Source organism: Bos grunniens, chromosome 10 (genome assembly GCF_055505025.1).
Source record: "Bos grunniens cultivar Pamir isolate PY7600 chromosome 10, Bosgru_T2T1.0, whole genome shotgun sequence".
In the NCBI taxonomy this organism is placed as follows: domain Eukaryota; kingdom Metazoa; phylum Chordata; class Mammalia; order Artiodactyla; family Bovidae; genus Bos; species Bos grunniens.
In genome coordinates, this window is record NC_141174.1 from 98,794,159 (window position 1) to 98,808,775 (window position 14,617).

Consider the following 14,617-nt stretch of genomic DNA (forward strand, 5'->3'; position numbering starts at 1 on the left):
TGTGGAAAATGCATAGTTGTGTGTGTCCAGTCAAGTTACAGAGCTGAAGCAGAAATAAGGTCACTCTGGGGCTGGTGGCAGTGAGGGAAAGGACCCGTGTGGATTGCTAAGACGGCAGTGAAGACCAGCTACTCCGCCGCGTGTGCAGAACCTCCTATTTTAGAGCTTGGGTTCTTGGATTTTATTTTCATTAGGGAAGGGAGCAATTTCTGTAGAAATACATGTATGTCTATAGACATAGACACATTCCACATTTTCAGTGTTACCTCCTTAAAAAGAGCAGTGGATGGGCCGGTGGAAAGGTAGAGATGAATGCTTGGTGATTTCCCACAGAATGTAAGTGTAATATACATATGAATTAGCTAAATAAGTAAAATGAAAACTTCAACCTCAAAACTTCCTGTCTCTGTGCTAATTAGCTCTGAGAAAATACATATCACTCTCTAATCTGGATACCTAGTATTTACCTACCTTTCCATGATTACCCTGGTAGGCTGCCTGAGAAAAGCCAGTTTTCTGACCCACCAATGTGATGCATCTGCCCTTCTCCATATGGAAATGGCATTAAGATCAAGGCTGCATGACATCACAGCTGACACCCACATAATGTACTTACGGTAACGATGCTGCCAGCCTGGGGGAGAAAGACCTGGTGCTTTCAAATTATCATGGAAACTTACTAGATAGAGATGTATACTTTAAAGCCTATGATGGTATAACAATAAAATGGTATGAATGACTTAGACAAATTGAGTAACCGTGGCTTGGATAAAGTCTGAATAATGACAGAAGAGCGCAAGGCCTATAGGAACTCTAAAATCAATAATGAACACATAGCATATAGAAAATCCCCCAATCCTAATTAAAAACTAATTTAAAAATTCAAGTATTAAATCAATTGCATGTACTACCTTCATATAAAGATGTTGGCAGTATGTTAAAAAAATCCAAGTAGATCATAAAATGTTAAATTTCTTTCAAGGTTTTGTACTAGATACAAACTAAACATCTTAGAGCAAACTGTATGAATAAATAAATGTAAAAATAAGATTTTAACTGAAATTATTCCTTCTATTTAAAAAGAGAAACTGAATAGACACTTTAATTAATATATTATGTGGCTATTCTCCCAATAATAAATGATTTTTCATCATAAAATGAACTGACAAATGAAATTCTAAGAAAATTTATGGAATTATTAAAATGCCAAAAAATGTCTTCTGGGAACAAACATGATAATGTTCTCTTTTTCACTCTCGCATGAAAGAAGAATAAGTAGGTGCAAGAATTAAAAACCAGAGATACCAATGCAGAATGAAAGTGAAGAATGGTACTTACTGATGAATAGCTTGCAAGAATTTCCGTTGATGTTTTCTGACTTTTGCATGATCTATCTTTTTTACTAGCTTTGTATTTTTGTAAATTAGCCATGTTTCCCTGAGTACATTGGCAGCTGCATTTTTCACCTGTTAGGAAAACAAACAAACACAGCTGGTGATAAGTTCCAGAGCAGAATCCTTTGCAACTTGGTTGGGGGTCTACTCTTCAGCCTGATGATCATGGTAAGCTCTAGCTCTGCTTAGTAACTCAAATTGTTTTCTTGAATCTGTGCATTTTGAAAAGTACCTACACCTGTCTGGGAACACTTACCTTGAAATATGAGGGGCTACTGATCTCTTTTTTGGGCTAACCTCTTCCTTGAGGAACCTTTCATTCACCACTTAAAGAAAAAAAAAAAAGAAGAATCTACTGTTTTCTTCACCTTGTACTGCAATTGTTCTCTCCATGTTCTTCATTTCCCTGGAGAAAGGCAAGATGCCAGAAGGCCAAGGTTAACCTTGTCCTTTGCAGCTTGTTCAGCATTTCTGGCTGTGCTCTACAGGAAGGGCATGTTCCCACTGCTGAATGTACAAAGAGACCCAGTCATCCAGCCTCCCAGCGTGACTCAGCAAATGGCATGCTTGTTAGCACACTTTAATCAACTGACAGAGAGTCTATGTTGTCAAGATTTTGTTGGTAATTTAAATACACTGTGTTTCATATGGTCAGGACAAACGTAAAGGATGTTAGTGACACTGCCAAAACCTATTGCAGCTGATGGAAAGTGTGAATACTTCCTAGTGAGGCTTCAATCACTTGCTTTCTTGATTCGTCTTTAAAAATCCCTGCAAGTCCTCCTTCTTGTTCATAAGACAAGAACTGATGACCCGGAACTTTCCATTGTGCTTGTTATAAGCTACTTATTCTGAGGTCAATCCATTTAATTCTTTTGAATGGTAGATAAAGTTAAGTTCTCACAAGGAGAACTGCAGGCTAAAGGGGGACTGGGTGGAGGAAGACAACTTTTTAAAGATGAAATAATATCATTTGCAGCACCATGGGTGGGCCTAGAGATTGTCATTCTGAGTGAAATAAATCAGACAGAGAAGCAGAAGCATTGTATGGCATCCCTTATACCTGAACTAAAAACACATGATACAAATGAACTTATTTATAGAACAGACTCAAAGACAGAGAACACACTTATGGTTGCCAGGAGGAAAGATCGGGGGAATGAATAGTTAGGGAGCTTGGGACGGACAGGTATACACTAGATATTTAAAGTGGATAACCAACAAGGGCCAACTCTATAGCACGGGGAACTCTGCTCAGTGTCATGTGACAGCCTGAAATGGAGGGGAGTTTGTGGGAGAATGGATACATGTATAGGGATACACATACAATGTATATGTATGGTTGAATCCCTTTGCGGTCCACCTGAAATTATCATAACATTGTTAACTGGCTATACTGCAATATGAAACAAAAAGTTTTTTTTTTTTTTTTTAAGGCAGTGTCCTGGGGAAAGACAGAACAATGAACTGGGCTTCAGAAACAGATTTTAAGTCCCTGACTTTGGACCAACCAAGTCAGGTCAAGGAGGTTAGCTAACCTTGTAGAACTTGAGTTTTTTCTAACATGAGAAGGTTAAAGAGAATTATTGTCAGTCCTTTTCAGCACTTAGAATTACAATAAGAGAGAGTATTATAATTTACCAAAACTATGGCCCAAGTAGGCATGTGTATTTTTCCACTTTAGCAGAAAAAGCATCGGCCTTGGTGGCTGATGGTGAATCCTTTTTCTTAGTGCTGAAACGCTTTCTTTTTGAATGAAACTGTACTGCTAGAACCCACTTTAAGAAAATGGCTGGTATCTTAAGACTGCTTTTAGTTGTGACTGCCTTTGGATATTCATTAGACTCTGCATAGGGAACATTCTCCAACCAACAGAAAAATGACTGAAACATGGGAGGCCGAACACCTGCAGTGCATGTAAGTGACATCACCACCACCCACAGTGAAGTGAAAAGGTGCTCCAGTTAACGCTTGGATCTTCACTCTTATGCAAACACATTTCTCTTCCTCACAGAGGTAGGAGTCTGTTCAGAAGGCTCTTCCATCTGACACTGACATCCTTTGTAAAGGTAAGAAATTGAATATGGTGTAAGTTGCTCAGGTTGGAGGACCCGGCTTTTGTTTAATTTTTATTTGGAGTATAGTTGATTAACAATAATGTGTTAGTTACAGGTGTACAGCAAAGCGATTCAGTTATACCCATACAAGTGTCCATTATTTTTCAAATTATTTTCCCATTTGTTTTGTTACAGAATATTGAACGGAATTTCCCGAGCTATAGAGTAGGCCCTGGTTGGTTATTTATTGGAAACACAGCTGTGTGTACATGACAATCCTAAATCCCCAGTCTATCCCTCCTCATCCACCCTTTCTCCCTGATCACCATAAGTTCATTCTGTGTGTTCCTGTTCTGTAAATAAGTTCATTTGTATCATGTTTTTAGATTCTGCATATAAGCAATATCATATGATATTTGTCTGATTTACTTCGCTTAGTATGATAATCTCCAGGTCCATCCATGGTGCTGCAAATGGCATTATTTCATTCCTTTTATGGCTGAGTAGTCTTACTCCTTGGAAGGAAAGTTATGACCAACCTAGACAGCATATTAAAAAGCAGAGACATTACTTTGCCAACAAAGGTCCGTCTAGTCAAGGCTATGCTTTTTCCAGTGGTCATGTATGGATGTGAGAGTTGGACTGTGAAGAAAGCTGAGCACTGAAGAATTGATGCTTTTGAACTGTGGTGTTGGAGAAGACTCTTGAGAGTCCCTTGGACTGCAAGGAGATCCAACCAGTCCATTCTAAGGGAGATCAGTCCCGGGTGTTCTTTGGAAGGAATGATGCTAAAGCTGAAACTCCAGTACTTTGGCCACCTCATGCAAAGAGTTGACTCACTGGATAAACTCTGATGCTGGGAGGGATTGGGGACTGGAGGAGAAGGAGAAGGGCTGGATGGCATCACCTACTCGATGGACGTGAGTTTGAATGAACTCCAGGAGTTGGTGATGGACAGGGAGGCCTGGCGTGCTTCAGTTCATGGGGTCGCAAAGAGTCGGACATGACTGAGTGACTGAACTGAACTGAATATCCCATTGTATATATGTACCACATTGAGGTTGGTTCCACATCTTGGCTATTGTAAAAAATGAATGCTGGGTGCACGTATCCTTTCGAATCATGGTTTTCTCTGGATATAAAACCAGGAGTAGAATTGCTGGATTGTATGTAGCTCTGTTTTTAGTTTTGAAAGGAACTTCCATACTGCTCTCCATAGTGTTTGTACCAATTTACATTCCCATCAACAGGGTAGGAGGGTTTCCTTTTCTGCACACTCTGTCTAGTGTTTATTGTTTGGAGACTCTTTGATGATGGCCATTCTGACTGGTATGAGATGATACCTCATTGTAGTTTTGATTTGCATTTCTCTAATACTTAGTGATGTCAAGCATCTTTTCATGTATATCTTGGCCATCTGTATGTCTTCCATGGAGAAATATCTATTTAGGTCTTTTGCTCATTTTTTTGGTTTGATTGTTTTTGATATAGAGACACATGAGCTGTTTGTAAATTTTGTTAAGAATATTATCATTTCATTCTTTCACATGGAGCTGTCCAGTTTCCTGGCACCACTTACTGAAGAGACTGTCTTTTCTCCATTGTATAGTCTTGCTTCCTTTGTCATAGATTAAGTGACCAGAGGGGTGTGGGTTTATTTCTGGGCCTTCCATCCTGTTCCATTGATCTATATTTCTGTTTTGATGACTTCAGCTTTGAAGGAGGACCTTGTTTTTAAAGAGTGGAGAGGGAAGTGACTGACCAGCACTGCCTGGGGTTGGGACAGGCCCTTCTCCACTTAGCAAGGAGGAGGGCTGTTTACTGGAGGTCTCAGCTCTCTGAGCAGCTGTACTGCCTGGAAGACTGGTAAGGGATCTGATACATCCTCCCTTCCTGGTTTTATCAGCTCAAGATGAACACAGACTGGTGAGGCAGCGAGAAAACTGGGTAAGCAGTACCGAGAAAAAACATGTTGAACACAGGAGTGTTTGGAACAGAACATAGCAACCAATTTTGGTTTGGATTCTCATCTACAAAGAGCAAATGTCAAATTGGTTAAGTCCATAAAATTTTCAAAAATGATCCAATGCTCATCCTTAATGTATTTTAAAAGGTTTTTTGAGATGGTAGAGGAATGACTGGAGGGGAGTAGAGACGAGTTATAGGTGAGAGTTCTGACAGAACACTTGCTCCTTGGAAGGAAAGCTATGACAAACCTAGACAGAATATTAAAAATCAGAGACACCACTTTGCTGACAAAGGTCTGTATAGTCAAAGCTATGGTTTTCCCAGTAGTCATGTACAGATGTGAGAGCTGGACCATGAAGAAGGCTGAATGCCAAACAACTGATGCTTTCAAACTTGTGGTGTTGTAGAAGACTCTTGAGAGTCGCTTGGACAGCAAGGAGATCAAACCAGTCAGTTCTAAAGGAAATCAACCCTGAATACTCATTGGAAGGACTGATGCTGAAGCTCCAATACTTTGGCCACCTGATATGAAGAGCAAACTTACTGGAAAAGACCCTGATTCTAGGAAAGATTGATGGCAGGAGAAGAGGGTGACAGAGGATGAAATGGTTGGATGGCATCATGGACTCAGTGGACAGAGACAGTGAAGGACAGGGAAGCCTGGCATGCTGCAGTCCATGGGGTTGCAAAGAGTCAGGCACAACTCAGTGGCTGAACAACAACAACAAAGAAATTTATACTACTAAAAGTATTGGGGTGCCCAAAAAGTTAGTTCAGGTTTTTCTGTAAGATGTTATGGAAAAACCCAAATGAACTTTTTGGCCAACCCAATAGTAATAGTCTCCAGATGACTCCAACCCACTTCACAGGTATAAAGGACATGACATATTACTTTATAATTACTGATGAATCAGCAACATATTAAAGTCATAGTTACTAAGGTAAAATATATTTTTAAGTGAAACAATACTTTATAAACCACAAAACCTCTTATAGCTGATTGGCTTTTAACTGAATATCTGCTTTGTTCAATCCTAAAAGATACATAGAGCATTATATAACAGACTGCTTATAGATTTCCTTTGATTTTTACTACTTTCTTTTTCAACTTGTATATAAGTTATATATATAAATATATTTCTGTCTTTTTCTCTTTTTCTTCCTCTTGCTTCTTCCTTTAGGGGCTTTTATGAGTGTCTTCCAAAATTCAAGGGGAAGGAACATAATCTGCTTTAAGAAGCAGAAGGGCTTCTTAACTCTCCTTCTGATATTTACGGTAAACTGTTGCTCCATATACTATGGGTGATACCTCCAGGATGCCCACGGAGAAACAAAGGTCACTAAATCTGTGCAGCTTAGCAGGACGTGTGCTTTGTGCCCCTGCAGCAGCAGAGATGGATGTGCTTAGGGCCCCAACCTTTCTCACCAGCCTGGTCCTTCTTTAGACCAGGTACCTGGGGCAGGGTGAATGGAGCAGGGCAAGGGCTCCATGCATTTGTATTTTGACCCACTAGGATACGTAGCCAAGCATGACATAAAAGCTATACAAAGTAAATCCTCTCGAATTTCTGTTCACTTGTTGAGAGACCTGCTGCAAGAGACAAAATTATATAACTGCATAATAGTGTTCTTATTATGGATCTGATTGAGAATTCTTAACAGGATTGGAAACACCCACTGTGGACATTAATATGTATAATTATCCTTCATGGTACATCTAGCGACTTGAAAAATTATGTCTGGGCTCTCAGAATTGCTTGTTTTCAAGTTTCTTTCCAAAACGTAAGTAACCAGAGGGCCAAACGCCAAGATTTCCTCTTGGTTCAGACCTGAATGTACAGTAATAGTGATATATTTCCCAAAGCTTTAGCACAGTAAACAGACTGTCTCTGTAAGGTGATTTGCTAGATATCTGTTAAATAGCTGGTCCTGTCTCACTAAGCCTAGTGATAAGTTATCGCTATTATGCTTTCTTTTTGAAATTCTTAGAATATTCTGGTTACATGGGCCACCGGCCATTTTTGAATTGCAGTGTGTCATGTAAACGGTTGTAACTACACAGGACAGTCCTCTGAATGTTAGTGCCCAGTGAACTGTGTGTTCTACTTTCAAACATTGCATTTTGTGTGGTGAATGTCGTCCCACAGAGATAAGATTTCTATATAAAATTGTTCCTCAAACTTTGTGCATGGGGAATAATTTTTCATAGAAATTGTTAAGATACACAATGGAAGACTTGGAAGGTTACATTTTTTCCTGCAAGAGTAATCTATCTTTTAACGTTCATATTGCTTTTTCTTTAGGGTCATATTAAGATTTCAAAATGTTGTGACCATTATTACTCCTGTTGACCATCAGGAGTGCTTCAGGGAATGGTTGTAGTTTTCTCTAGCAATAAGGAGCACCCTTGAATCTGTCTTTTGAATCTGTCATGTTAGTAACTATGTATGGCTTTTAGGCCCTTCTTTATTAAAAATTATAAGTGGGCACTTAAAAATTCCATAAATAACTAAATGGAAAGGAATCAATTCCATTCATTGATAACTATGACAAATGACATTCATTGATAACTGTATAAAATAATGCAGAGAGAACCACAAAAAAGGCTATTGTTTTCATATATTGTATTGAGTAGAGTAATGGAATGGCTCTCATAAACTGGAAATTTATGTTTGATTCTAATGCCATCTTAACATTTGCTCTTGTGCGTAGTGACATTTTGCCTATAAAAATAGATCTGTCAGCAAGCCTGCTTGAGTGTCTTTTTCAGACCTATTAAAGACTCTGGTCACAAGAAATATTGCAAAGTAGCTTCAATTTTAAGAAATAGTGAGATAATAGAATTAAAGCATCATAATCATGATGTGTGTGTGTGCTTAGCTACTCATTTGTGTCTGACTCCTTGAGACCCATGGACTGTAGCCCGCCAGGCTCATCTGCCTTTGGGGATTCTCCAGGCAAGAACACTGGAGTGGGTTACCATGCCCTTTTCCAGAGCACTTCCCAACCCAGGGATCAAACTCAGGTCTCCTGCATTCTGGGCAGATTCTTTACTGTCTGAGCCATCAGGGAAGCCCAATAACCATGATACAGAATGTGAATTTTGAAAGTAGAACAGTACTTCTTACTGAAAAAGCTTTCTACAAACAATATGACTCTGAATTCAACATTGTTGTAGTTTGGTTTCTAAGTTGTGTCTGACTCTTTTGTGACCCCACGGACTGGAGTCTACCAGACTCCTATGTCCATGGGATTTCCCAGGCCAGAATACTGGAGTGGGTTGCCATTTCTTTCTCCATAACTCAACACTATCGATAAGGAATTTATCAAATGTATATAAGAACTTACAACAGAAAAGCAGTAACATCAGAAAACTTGATCAGTTTGGGGAAATCAGTCCTAGTGGTTAAAACTAAAGGAAGGCCACTTAGCTCTCAGATCTAGATCCTTAAAGGAGACCCAAGTGCAACATTAGTGAGAATACAAGTCTTTTTTTTTTTTGCCAAGCAGGAAGAGACACAACTTTCATCTGATTTGCTGAAGGAAGAGCATTATGAAAGTTTAAAATTCTCTGATCCCTGGAATACAGCTGCTGCTGCTGCTAAGTTGCTTCAGTTGTGTCCGATTCTGTGCGACCCCAAAGACGGCAGCCCACCAGGCTCCCTCTTCCCTGGGATTCTCCAGGCAAGAACACTGGAGTGGGTTGCCATTTCCTTCTCCAATGCAGGAAAGTGAAAAGTGAAAGTGAAGTCGCTCAGTCCTTCAGAACCCCAACAATATTAGACTTATGTGGTCCCTTTTTATACTTCAGTAAATACCAAGGTTTCCCAATTATTTCCTGACTGACCTAAAGTTAGGAAAAGTTTAGACTCCATGTGAAAAAATAGAACTGACTTCAAGAATGCTTTCACTTTAAACCATGTCGTTTCAGCTTCCGGTGTCAAAGTAAAACTATTATTGCCCAACAGTGATAGCAAACAAGAGCTCCAGACAAGACTCAGAGTAGAAGGATCCGCGCTTACTTCCTCTCACAAAAACACCAAAATCACAACTAACTGCTGAACAACCATCAGCAAACAAGGACTAGAACCTACCAAAAAAGACATGCTCCTTCCAAAGGAAGAAGCCACAATGGAATGGCAGGAGGGGCTCGTTGGTGATTCAGTCCAGTCCCATACCCCACAGGTAGGCAACCCTCACACTGAAGAATAATTATATCACAGGATTCTCTCCCTCTGTTCTCCCACAGGAGTGAAGGTCTGAACCCACGTAGGGTTCCCCAGACTAGGGGATTGGCATCAGGAGGAGACCCCAGAGCATGTATAACTAAATCACTTTGCTATATACCTGAAACTATAATGACATTGCAAATCAACTATATCCCAATATAAAATGATTTAAAACAAAGAAAGAAAAAACGTGACTCTTCCCTTTGGAGATACAGGGGTGGTAACTTACTCTTTTTGTCAGCTGAGTGTCCATCATGAAGTTGTGCACGTGCTTTTCTGCTTTGGTAAGTTCTAGCTTCCTTGCTACCACAGCTACCACCAGGGCTGTGCAACCAGCACCCTGAAAAGCAGGAGAGAAGAGAAAACCCCTAGAGTTACTATTTTTTGGTCTCAGCCTCATTAAATAATGTTTTGTACTATGTACATGACTACCTAGAGATAAAAAGTAAATTGTAGTAATCGCTGTCTTCCATCAATATGACAGAAACTACACGGCCAATAAACATAAGTAACATGCCTTTAGACTGATGTTAAAAAATGTAAAATAGGTGAACTAAGAACTAAAGCATGATGTTTGTATTGAACATATTTTAATTACATGAAATGAATGGTAAAACAGCAACTTGCTGAATTTTCAGACTTAAAAACAGAGCAAATCAGTTATACTTAAAGACAGAGCAAAACAGAAATATAAGTCAGTGTCTTAGCATAAATTCACAGAAAGGAAATAAGAATTATTCTCTAAAAAGTAAAATTCTATAATCTGTCAAGAAAAAACCAGCAGGTCTTCAGGATGGTCAACCGTGAAAGGTCAGGAATGGAAAGAGATGCATTGTATGCACAGCTTCAAACTGGTCCACGCACAGAACAGAAAGGATCGCAGAAAGATCTGAACCTGGACAACACACATACAGGAAATGCTAAAGGTCAGGGATAACCACCTTACTGCTCCAGATGTTCACCAGTATGAAGAGAGGCACGTGCTACCTTGATTTTGAAAAACTCAACACTGGTCCCTTCTCTAAGTTATAGGCTATCACACTGACCTCTTAGGAGAAGTGTGATACTGCCATGCCCCAGAGATGAAAGCCCTGTGGCTCTGGAGTCAAGATGCATGCATTCCAAGTTGTGAGGCATGAGGTCTTCATGATTCAAAGACCAGTGATTACATTTGGGGTCAGGAGGCAAAGCTGGGGCACCTATGGGAGGGCCCAGGCTAGGAGGTCCTGCTCCAGACAGAGCCTCAACCTGGGGAGAACCACAGAGAGCTGAGACTACCTAGCTGTCTAGGTAGAGACAACAATGAACCACAGAAGAGGGGCACAAACACGTTATGGTACTTGGGGATTTTGCAACAGACTGGAATCCTTTTAAACTACTTTTAAATAGCATCCCCTTTATGTTAGCTAAGATGATAGGATGCTCACTGAATAGCCCTCCAAGAGAATCTCAGATCCCCACAAGGAAACCTGGTTTTCCTCATTCCCAATAGGTCTAAAAATCACTAGTTTTAATAGCAACTCTGCAGCCTCTTAAAACTGTGGTTTACATCTTAAATATTTAAGTATAAGGGATTGGTTATTACTTACAGCATTTTCATATTATAAAAATAATAAAATTTTATTCCTATAATATCTAAAGACTATAAAATTTAGACAAGTAAGTTAAAAACTTGTATATGTAACTTGCTTCTAATTTTATTTTTTTAAAAGGAATTCATATTTGGAAAGCAAAGAAGGCCAACCATGAACAGAGTTTCTCTCTCAATGGCTGGAATACCAGTAAGTTAATTTATTCTTTGTGCTTTCCTTAACACTCCACATTATTTATATTGAATACATATTACTTATACAAACAAATGCTCACATTTAAAGTGACAAAGTTTGTAGTTTAAGAAAACATTTAACCTAACCTTTACCTATCTTTATTAACCTTAAAAAATTCAACCTAGGAAAATGATCTTTCTTCATAATTCATACTTATGTTTTATTATGTAATTATAGAATCACTTTATTTGAATTAAAAAGTGTAATTTAGCCATTCAACTATTAACCAAAGAAGGAATTGTTTATCTTACTGAATGAGTTGTTACAAAGAGGGACAAGATTGAGGAGAGGAAAAGAAAATACACTGTTTTGTATTGCCACAATCTGATAATTACAAATATACAGAGATGGTCTTACTAATAGGGTAATGCTATTTAAATACAGTATTTCCAGAGGGTTTAAATATCTCCATCCACCAAGCTCTGTGGAGAAATCAATATCCTCAGAAATGAAGTGATACTGATCACATCATCAGAGAAAGAGGCCAGAGGTTTTTAGACCTACCTGGTTTAACCTTCTGATTTTAGAGATGAGGCAATTAAGGCAGAGTAAGTAATTATTCAATTATGGACTCTGACTACCATTGGTATATTTTCCACCCTTTACCCCTTTATCCATATGTAAGATTACATATCCATACCTTTATCCACATGTAAGATCACATATATTCCTATTTGTGATCATTTCCATGACACAATATAGAGCACTGTATTTCTAAGCAAAACTTCAGCTTATTATCAACTCTTAAAGTATGACTGTTTAAAAATTGAGCACTACGGTTAGTTATCAACATAAGGCAAAACATTATTCTTATTGTTTGAGTGGTACAACTTTTAAGTCAAATTATCTTGTGACTAGAATCTTTTAAAGGGCTCTGTCTGATTCCAACATAGAGTCACTGCTTTGAGTGAAGGAGGATATGGAGAGAAAATGGCAAGCTACATCAACTGCTCTCTATTTTAAACACAAGATAAAGACTTTTACTTGAGTCATTTCACTTACTTATGAAGACTTTCAGGAAATGACAAACAAGGAACATAAAGGCAGAGGGTAGGAGCACAGGGTCAGCAATGTCTGAGTTGTGTTGTTAGCTATGCTGATATTTTGGGCCATGAGTGAAACTGAAGTTGCTCAGTCATGTCCGACTCTTCTTGACACCGTGGACTGTGGCCCGCCACACTCCTCTGTCCATGGAATTTTCCAGGCAAGAATACTGGAGAGGGTTGCCATTTCCTTCTCCAGGGAATCTTCCCCACCCAGGGATCAAATCCAGGTCTCCCACATTGCAGGCAGAAGCCTTAAAGGGCCCTAAGCTTTAACTCTCTCAGTATTGACCCTCTTCTCAGCTCACAGGGGCCATGTGTAGACAATGAAATAAAGTGATTTTAGGGCTGTGTGCTAATGAAGGAAAAGAATGGCCTTTTGAAGTATCTAAACCTATTTTATTGCCACAAAATCTAAATAAGTTATAGTAAGAGAGGTTAGCCTGAATCAATGGAAGGAAGAAGTAACCACTCAGGCTAGTCATTGGTACCCACCGATGGCATGAGAACATTCTCTTGACAAGTACAGGGTCACCTGTTGCATGTCTGCTCCCCGGCACTCATCAATCATGAGCAATGAGAAAGTCAAGAGCAGCAGTGGCTTTTTAATAAACAGCGAATATAAAAAAAGGAGGGGCTTCGACCACTAGAGAGATAGCTATAAATGGCAGTTGGCACTATATGCTGAATATTGTTCTCTGGTGGCAGGAGGCCATTGGTCCGATTCTTCTGGAAAGAAATCAAAATCCCAACAGGAGTGGAAAATCACTGGTATCAAGAACATTTGGAAGTTGATTTTTATTTGTGTTTATTCTTGTGCTCTGCTTTTTCCTGCTGCTGGCCCATTTCTTGCTGAGCATTCTCTAGCTCACCAAAAATTTTGTGTATTACAATTAGTATGTCTGTTGCAAAGTGCAGAAGCAAGGGAATCTGACAGTTAAGTAATTAGTGAAACTATTCTTTATATCCCTCACTCCATGATCACACTTGCACTCTTTTAATTATACCCCAAAAGCCACTTAGAAACCTTTTTTTCCAAAGTCCTTAGCTCCTTATATGTAAGTCTTATACCTTCCAAGTTCTTAATAAATCACAAGATGTTTTGATATGTATAGAATCAGATTTCAAAAAAGTAACTTTTATAGTTATGCAAACTGAAGCTGGCTCATCCCCGAAAGTTTTCTAGGTTCAAAGTAAGTTCCTGCTAACACATTAATGATTATAGTAATTTAAGAAATGATGTGATATTACTGTCCACTCAGTATCTACTTCCTGAGCCATTCTGTTTCATAAAGTGAATAAGAATGAATGTAAATATGCTTTTACAACATTCTCTCCAAATCTTGCCATGATCACAATGGATATAGAAACAGTTGGGGCTAACATATGTTACTCTCTGAAATTAAAATCCCTGCATGCCTTTAACGAGATGAGTCATAGTTCTTGCACCAAAGTCAGAAAATGTATCCTGGTTACTTTTCTTTCATTTCATTTGTGCTATTAAAAAAAACTAAGCAAGTAACTAACCTGCCACTTCAAGATACTCAGAAAACTAATGTGTGTGTGTGTGTGTGTGTGTGTGTGTAAGTATTAATGCTCATTATGCTAAAGTGAGCAGACAAAAGACAATCAGAAAACATAAGCTATAGTTGAATCCCAACACCTGGAGAGTCTTAGATGCTGACAAATTGAAATGAAGTCTCTGCACAGGAAAGGAAATGACAAAAAAAAGATAACCCAAAGAATAGGAGAAGATACTTGTAAATGACACAACCAAAAAGGGCTTAAACTCCTAAATATACAAAGAGCTCATACAACTCAATAACAAAAAAGCCAATTGGAAAATGGGCAGAAGACCTAAATAGCCATTTCTCTAAAGAAGACATAGATAGCTAATTGGCACATGAAAAGATGCTCAGCGTCGCTAATTATTAGAGAAATACAACTCAAAATTACAAGCTATCACCTCACACCAGTCAAAATGGTCATCATCAAAAAGTCTACAAACAATAAATGCTGGAGAGAGTGTGGAGAAAAGAGAACCCTCCTATGCTGATGGTGGGAATGTAATTTGGTACAGCCATTATGGAAAATAGTATG

General features: G+C 38.8%; 1 protein-coding gene across 9 annotated transcripts in view; it reads right to left on the reverse strand.

Annotated features, from left to right (window-relative positions):
- KCNN2 (potassium calcium-activated channel subfamily N member 2) overlaps window positions 1-14,617 on the reverse strand; it is a 504,825-nt gene that overhangs the window by 9,164 nt on the left and 481,044 nt on the right. For all 9 annotated transcript variants that reach the window (XM_086323291.1, XM_086323286.1, XM_086323284.1 and 6 more), the window contains 2 exons: window positions 9,878-9,988; window positions 1,339-1,466 (listed from right to left, as the gene is read on the reverse strand). In XM_086323291.1, the coding sequence (XP_086179417.1) occupies window positions 1,339-1,466; window positions 9,878-9,988 (239 nt within the window). The remainder of the gene's footprint in view (window positions 1-1,338; window positions 1,467-9,877; window positions 9,989-14,617) is intronic.